The sequence below is a fragment of the Pogoniulus pusillus genome, chromosome Z, assembly GCF_015220805.1.
Source record: "Pogoniulus pusillus isolate bPogPus1 chromosome Z, bPogPus1.pri, whole genome shotgun sequence".
NCBI lineage: Eukaryota > Metazoa > Chordata > Aves > Piciformes > Lybiidae > Pogoniulus > Pogoniulus pusillus.
In genome coordinates this window covers 77,435,562-77,443,863 of record NC_087309.1, presented here as the reverse complement: position 1 = coordinate 77,443,863, position 8,302 = coordinate 77,435,562, and the positions used below count along the sequence as shown (strand labels likewise).

General features: G+C 40.6%; 1 protein-coding gene across 1 annotated transcript in view; it reads right to left on the bottom strand.

The window, feature by feature from the left end:
• Positions 1-1,575: 1,575 nt before the first annotated feature.
• AOPEP (aminopeptidase O (putative)) overlaps positions 1,576-8,302 on the bottom strand; it is a 207,130-nt gene continuing 200,403 nt past the window's right edge. Inside the window, exons 14-16 of the mRNA XM_064176841.1 lie at positions 7,942-8,028; positions 5,490-5,634; positions 1,576-2,369 (exon numbers count right to left, since the gene is read on the bottom strand). Of these exons, the coding sequence (XP_064032911.1) occupies positions 5,494-5,634; positions 7,942-8,028 (228 nt within the window). The 3' untranslated portion in view covers positions 1,576-2,369; positions 5,490-5,493. The remainder of the gene's footprint in view (positions 2,370-5,489; positions 5,635-7,941; positions 8,029-8,302) is intronic.

Here is an 8,302-nt window from a genome sequence, read left to right as displayed (position 1 = left end):
ACAAAACCAACCAACCAAAGAAGCTGTGACACAGAAGTAGAGAAAAACCTGAGCAGGGCAAGGACACACCTACATGAATGCCTGTGCTTGTCATAGCCAAGTGTATTAACCTATGCCAGCCTTCAAGTCCTGGTTTTCACTGTGCAACGAGAGATTTAATGTAACATTTCTGACTGCACTTAAGAAAAAACAGCAAGTAGGCAGTCCCACTGGATTTCAGTGTGTGGACAATCAAGTCTGGGTAGAGACAAAAATAATTTTCAGGAAAAATTTACATTACTGTGAGTTTGGAAACTTATATTTACTATAGTTAGAATCTACAATTTCCTCCCCTCAGGCAATCAATAAGGAAACACCTTGGAAGAATCTTGAGTAAAATCAGCATCAATGCTGTTGTGGGTTTTTTCTGCTAAGATTTCAATAGGGCCCATTGAAAACCTAAATCATTAAATTGCACTTTGTATAGTGCACTGCCAGAGCCTCTTCTGTGATTCAAAAGGCTTTTAAACCCATGATAATGCTTGTATCGGGAGCCTCCTGTTCTCTCATGTTTGACAAGTTATGGTGACAGCAGCTATTTGAAGGCCCCTTTGGTTTCCTTCTTTATCTGCAGCTTCACTCTACTTAGATTAGCAATAGATTAGGTTAGCAAGTAGATTAGCAATAGATTATCATGGATTAGTAATAAAAGGCCATACAACCCACAACACAGGGCCAAGACTGGCACCTCTTTGCCATTTTTAGGTTGTTTGGTGTTAGGGTTTTATCTTCTGTTCATTTCTCAGCTACTATGATGCAGGACGGATCACAAAATAATCAGGGAAATCAATGTTCAAGTTTATGTTCATACACATACTTCTAAGGCAGGAACAGCTGTAGCAAGCAAAATAAAGTACTTCTGCTCTCAAGGGTTAAAAAAAATAAAAACACCACAGAAAAGATTCGTTTATAAGAAGACGAAAATGTGGCAGTATGTGCAGATGTGTACTATTTAGCTTTAACACTACTGGCTACAAACAGGCTAACAATGCATTTAAGTTATAGGTGTCTTCTCCAAGAGCCTTATCCACCTCTGAGTTTCTTTCCCTTAAACAATGGAAAAGGGAAGAAGTAGACTGGTTTTCTTCGCTGGCCTGTGAAAAACCCACGAGAGGAAGCGTAACTGTTTAATGCACAGGAGCTCTTGGTAAGTGTATCTGTGGGCACAGCTGTGTTAGGAGTCACTGTGAGCTCTCAGCACATTCTTGGACGTTTTCTGAACACTTGCTGCCACTGACAGAAGCTGCTGAGCATCAGCTATTGACATGACATGCCTGGAAAGGGGGAGGTCTGAAAACATAATGAAGTAAAGAGGAGCTCTCAGGACTGAAGTCACTATTGAGGCAGGGTCTAACTTCAAAATCTCAGCAAGAGAACACAAAAAAAGCCCCAAAACACAAACCAACCAGCCCTCCACACTTATTTTTCCTTGTTAATATCCATTAAGTAATGACTTCCAGCTGCTCCTCTCCTGCTGGAAGAGCAGGAATGGGGTCACTTTTTCCGAAGCTCGTAAATTAACACCGCACCACTCTGTAACGGGAAGACTACGCACACTTGAAAGAAGTGTTTATTTTCACAGAGCATTTGATGTAAAACAATAGCGTACAAAGGAAACATGTTCACAGGCTTGTGTGTCCAAATTCTTACTCTCTAAGCCGGTTCCTAATCAGTGGAGCAGTAAGCTCCTCGGAAAGAAGAGCTACAATTGAGATAGCACCATACAAAAGGGGCAGCAGAGGGGTGTGGAAGACGTGTTGAGAAAACACAGTCTGATGGCCAGTAAAAGTTAACCCAAGAAACAGAGTGCAAGAATTCTGATCTCCGATTTTCCTTCAGTCATGTCCCATCTCCAGAACTGTCACTTTTACAAACTACTCTCAATTAAACTCCCCAGCCTCACCCATAATTTCATAATGGCTTCTAAATTTGGAATAGAGGTTACAAACACACTTTTAAGTACAGAATACAATTTTATTGAACTTCTGAGACTACTAATCTTTGTTAAATTACTGGGGCATATAAAATCGTTCAAATCAAGAGTCCTTGGCATCCACACACTGCGCTGTTTGTGTTGCTAAAGGATAAAGCCCAAATTTATTGTATTAAAGAACTACCTAAACCCACAGCAATGTGTGTGTAGTCTATGTGTTTGAGTTCTTGGTTACAATGAGCCTCTGGAAGACATAAATACTGACAGGTAAATGCTCCTGTTAGCTGATTGTTTTAGCAGTCACACAATCCTTCCTTTGATGTCTCGGGTCAATGAAATCCTAGCACCATCGGGGGTTAGTAGGAGATATATTAAAAGAGTTTCTCTGTGATCTTTCCTGCAACAAAAACACCAGTAGAAGTTATTATGCTGTCACAATAAAGGAGTATCTGTGCATTCTTGACTGCCCCCGCTTTCCAAATGAGGGGTTTTTTTAGGTTGCCAGTAGAGCGTAACTGGTTACAGAGTTAACGATGATGGCTTTGGATTTCTAGAGCTGCCACAAGGTCTGGAGAAGACATGGAAGATCTATAGTGCAAGCAGGTTCTCTTGGTTATTAGCAGGTTACTCTGGGAATAACACTCGAGGTCAGTTTACAGAGCAATAAAGTGTGACATGCTACACACCCACATACCTTCTCGTCTTAAGCCAACAGCTCTCTAAACAGCTTTTCCACCTTAGGCTATTCAGTGCTTAACACCAGGACACCGTGAGGTATGCTACTCCACTTTTGGAGAGAAAGCAGTAACTCTTTCTTAAAGGCACTCAGAAAGGTGCGCCTCTTTTTTTTTTTTTTGCTCTAGGGCTTGACTCCTGTTCCTGCTGAACTGAGCCAGTGTATAAAATCAGAACTGATATCAGCTCAGTAGGCACCGGAGGACGAGTCCATCAACAGCCTGCAACAACAGCAGCCGCCGTAAGTGGCAGTTCCAGCTGGAAATGACCATTTCCTGCAAACGACACACAGTGCTAAGCTACAACTGCAGAGAGATCGTAACAGCAGCTGTCAAAGAGAAGAATACAAACAAAGCTTCATAGGTAATTCTGGTCTGAAGTCACAAACATTTATTTCCTATGACCTCTCAAAAAGCATGGTGACCATATTACTGTTGGCATTGTCCTATGTCTGCAGACAGACCGAGAATTTAAGGAGAGATGATTGGGCTCAACTAGAAACATGAGTCTTTGGTCCTCCCCGGCTTATCTCTGCCTGCTTGATATACTGCACCTCACTCATACACTCATTGTACATCTGCCCATTCAGTACCAAGGTATCTCAGCCACAACAGGGCAGGCTGACATTGAGTCTCTCTTCCCTTCTCTTCAGGTGCAGAACTTAGCCACTGTGAACAAAGAGGGAAACAATCACTGTTCACCAATCAGCTAAGCTCTGCACCTCTCCAGAGAGGTCTCCAGGTAGGCATACTTAAATATCAGTCGAGGTTCTTCTGTGATGCACCTGCTGCTTTCCTCTTTTTGGGTTTTGTTTGCTTGCTTGCTTGTTTGTTTAATGGGCTGAGGACTTCATGCTGTGCAAGGATCAGGTAGTTATGGTGAGACTCATACTAGCAGCTGCGGTCATGGCTGTGTGGTAATCCCTGGCAATGTGATTTTAATCTTAAATCACAAATCATCATGCCAGGAACCCAAACAGCCACAACATTAAAAGAAACCTGTGCAGTCATGCATAGCGTTGTTCTCATAACACTGTCTTTAGGTTTTATGTTATAGCTCACCATGTACTTTCAGCCTGTCTGAAAAGTCGAAGGGTCAGGTCTAGACTACTGCTAACACGTACATACCATGGCATTTTCCTGTGCTAGACACTTACCATCAGAAGCTTGGAGACATTTTGGATTTTATTTTATTACTGAAGGAACTATAGGAAGACAGTTCCTAATAGAGTAGTACCTGAATAAAAATGCATCTCCATGTTTCTGACCTTCAGGCACTTGAAGGCATCTACAAGATTAAAAAGCGTTGAATGCAGCTCAAATTTCTGTAGGTCCTTGAAAACTGGGAGCCCACAAGCAAGTCTCTTACCTGTTTTAGAAGGTGACCCTTCTATCCCATAGCTGACATCCTGACACTTAACAGTCTGATCCACCTTCCTAAGTTTCCTTAACAGGCACAGTTCTTGTCTTTACAGAATAACAACACAGCTGTTCACAACCAAACTTCCTTTCACAGTATCTATTATTTGCTGTATTTCATATAAATAAAGTAAATACCTTACATGCAAGTGGAACTCACTATGAAGCACTGCTGCATGTACAGGCCTGAACAGGAGTACATTGAGATTCTGGATTGGAAATTATAAATGCTAAGTTTTACGCCTGAATTTTGATACCACATGTCAGCTGTGAAGCTCTGTGAAAAACCAAGGCAATCCATCTGTCAGAGGAGTTATTAAGCACAAATCTGAAGTATGCTGTACTGAAAGAGATCCTTTTACCAATCCTAATTGCCTATGTGTTAAACATGCATGTACAGACACTGGAAGGTTACCTCCAGCTACTCAAACAGACTAAGAAAAGCAGAGTATCTTTGTAAATTACCAGTTTATAGCCTGCAGCAATCTTTATAACTACTCCTTGCAATTCTCTCTTTTTTCTGGTCATCCCTCTGCACTAATTTCAGAAACAAGCCAAATTATGTATGATATTAAGCAGCTTCTTCATGTTAAGGCTTCTTTTCTTACCTCATAATGAGTCTTCAAAGGCCTCACTACACTTAAGAAAAAAAAAATCTCAATTATCAGCTTGTTCTCACGATTGGGATTTGCTTCCAAGTGCATCCCTCCTCACTTTAATGTAGGCTCAGACTCTTTTCAGAGGCTGTGCTGTCTATCAAGTCAACATGTAGCTTCATTAAGCAGACATGGACCTTGCACAACTGCAGCTTCTGTAAGCTGAGTTAAGAATTACTAATGCAAGTGGAGCCTGGCCTTCTCCTGCCATTCACAATTAAGAGTTGTCTCCTGTACAGTCCCTTACAATACACAGTCTGCAACAAAACCATGCTCCATGCTCTCTAAATGGCACCTACATGTATCTAACTCAGAGCACCAGCAACTGGGCTCAAAAAAGAGAAGGAAAAAGAAAAGGAAAGAGGAAAATAAGAAAGAAGAAAAAGGGGAATGGGGAAGGAAAGGGGAAGGGAAAGGGGAAGAGGAAGGGAAGGGGGAAAGGAAAGGGGAAAGGAAAGGGGAAGGGAAATGGGAAGGGAAAGAGGAAGGGAAAGGGAAAGGGGAAGGGAAAGGGGAAGGGGAAGGGAAAAACTAAAAGAAAACAAGGAAAAGGGAAGAAAAGAAAGAAAGAATAAAAATATATTTAATAAGCATTCTCAACCTAAGCAGAGACAAGCTGTATGGTATGCTCAAGTCTACTACCTTTAAAGAGGTCTGCATATTTCCTCTGTGCATGGCACAATCAGGGGGTTTAAAAGGAATAATCACCTTTTCAGAATAACATTTCTGCCACCACTTTGGCCGAGGATGCATCCATATGTTCTCGTGCTGCAGCAAAGCATTTGTGTGCAAGTTCCTGTTGTTTTGCATCTTCATTCACCATTAATTCACCATAGAGATACACACCCATTGCCTGAAAGAGGAACATTACACACAGGCATCTATCAGCAGTAACAAAAAGTTAGGCTGGTTTTTGTTCCATTGACCTTCTAATATTCATTTAGTTAGAACCAAATCGAAGCAAACCAGACAAACCAAACCACAGAAAATCTGTGTAACACCTGTAAAACATTCTGTAACATCTACCTTGCCCCTCGAAAGTAGTTTTCTCTGTATCTCTTTAGCCTAAGGATAGCTGTTTATGTGTAAAACAGATTATTTATTTAAGAGGTGTAAGTTATGTTCTGACAATAAAATGCTCCAATTTTTGCCACTATTCATGTCGAAATCTGTTTTCTTTTATCCACTACACAAAGGATTTCCAAATGCTCCTTAAGAAAACAGATTGTCTTTCCTTCAAGAGGATACACATTTTCTTTCCATTTGGGATGTTTGCACACACAAAGAGGAACAAAGACATCAACTGGCACTGTCCACTCTGAATTCCCATTTGGCATTCTGTAACCGGATATCAATTGAATGTGGTCAGGTTTGTGTTTCAGACTTTTCTCTTTACCTTTGAGATGTGGCTGAATGTGCACAAATTCAGGCTGGGTAAGAAAGCAGGCTTTTCCTAGCTACTTATGCCAGACAGCTATCGACAAAAATAACAAGGCACCTTGGCTTGTAGATAGCAAAGCACTGGCTAACTCAACAGGGAATATATTGTGGGTTGCCATTTCTGTATGATGATAGAATTTTTTCACCTAATTACAGGAATTCAGTAAGTGTTAAGCTGCAGTTACTGAAACAGAACTACACATATGACAAAAGATTAGCAGCCTGGCACACTCACCTTTATGGTTTTACTTAATGGTGCAAGAGAGGACAAAATTAGATAGCACTGAAAACACACAGAAATTGTAACACAATTTCTAGCACTGGCTGGTAAAAAAAAAAATTAAAAATTTATGAAAGACTGAAACAAAAGGAAAATGTCCCAGAGTAGAAGCAACCTGCCAGACCCCTAGCTAAGTTCCTAGGACTGCTCTCTGCCATCTGCCAGTCGCAGCAGGCATGCACATGGCCTATGAATTAGGGGGTCTGGTCACTTTCATAAAGAATTTGGTGGCATGCTGTCACAAGGAGGAATTACCTCCTCAAACCAGTCCTAGTAATTCTCCCCAAGTCTAAACATTAAAATGCAGTAAACACATTGGGTTTTTTTAAACACACTGGGGTTTTTTTTCAGACCTCAAAAGGACTTAAAAAGTCACATTTGCAGTTTTCCCAGACTTTGAGAAAAGCCCAGCAGTTCGTGCTCAGTAAGGATCTGAAACTGCCCTGGTCTGAGTCGTAACCACTCCAGAAGCTGGTTGTACCATACTATGTGCACTGCTGGAGTACGCAAAATGAAATATATTGAAGATTACATAACAACAACAAAAGAAAGTTGCAGAAACTCTGTACTGAAAAAAAAAATAGCCTTCATTTGATACAGTATCTGTTCCAAACATAATGCAATGAAATATGTTTGGTTTTATGAACTCACCCCTCCACCACCCAGGCTTCTGCTGGTGGTTACCTCTTTTTTTCATAGGATTACTACCAGCACAATATATACTTTTGAAGTAAAAGAGCTTGCCAGGAAGTCTGGGGCCTGTTTATTTTCTCAGCTATAAATAGAAGGTAACATTCAGAACAAGAGAATGCAGTAATCTGATTATGCTGTTTTGACAATTTGCCTGAAAGCACAAAATACTCACTGGCTCTAAAAGGCTTTGGTCATTTCAACACAAAAGCTAAGACATGAATATCTTGCCCAGACTTTCACATCTTGCAACATTTTCTACTTTTTTACATGCTTTTGAAGCACATAGCAGTTACCCTAGTATTGAATAAAAAAATAAAAAAGAAATATATAGAACAAAGCAGAGATACAATTAGAATTCTGGTTTCATAATGGCCTAAGTAAAAGCCACAGTAAAGGCAATCATGTACAGCTAGCCTTTTAAGACCATGAAAATCATTTGGTAGCATTTCCTTCATCATGGAGAGGCCTGCATTCTCTGGATGCTTTCCATTGTGCTATCTTTTAGCATCATTCCTACCACTGGCTCACATAGAACAGAAGGAGAGAAGGGAATACACCTTATTTCACCACTCACCAAAGAACTGGTAAGTGTAGGTGCTTTAAGGGGAAAAAGAGGCAAAACCCGAATACATACTCAGATTTTTGACAAACTGCAGCAGGAAAATATAATTTTTTTTTTTTTTTTCACATTAAGAGTGCCAAAAAGTTGATTATTCTGAAAATAAAAAAAATCTAAAGGTAACTGACCTGATCTTCTCTGAGAAACTTCTCAACATCTCCATATCCAGCCACATACTTGTGTTTAACAACAAGTTCACACCACCGATGGCGAACCTTTGGGAAGAGAAGAAATTTTAACATGAAAAACAAAAAAAGAAAGAAAAAAAAGAAGCTATGCTGTATCTGTGTGGGTGCTGATACATTGCAGTTTGGTTTTGCTGCTGTTGTTGGGTTGGGTGATTTGATGGGTTGGGTTTTTTTATGTCCGCAGCAGACAGGCAGATGCAGATCAACACCAGTCAGTAAGCCAGGCAGAGGTGCAGCACCCTGCATGCATAAGCCCAGGCTTCAGAAACCCACAACGCCCAAAGACAAACTCCTGGTTGCA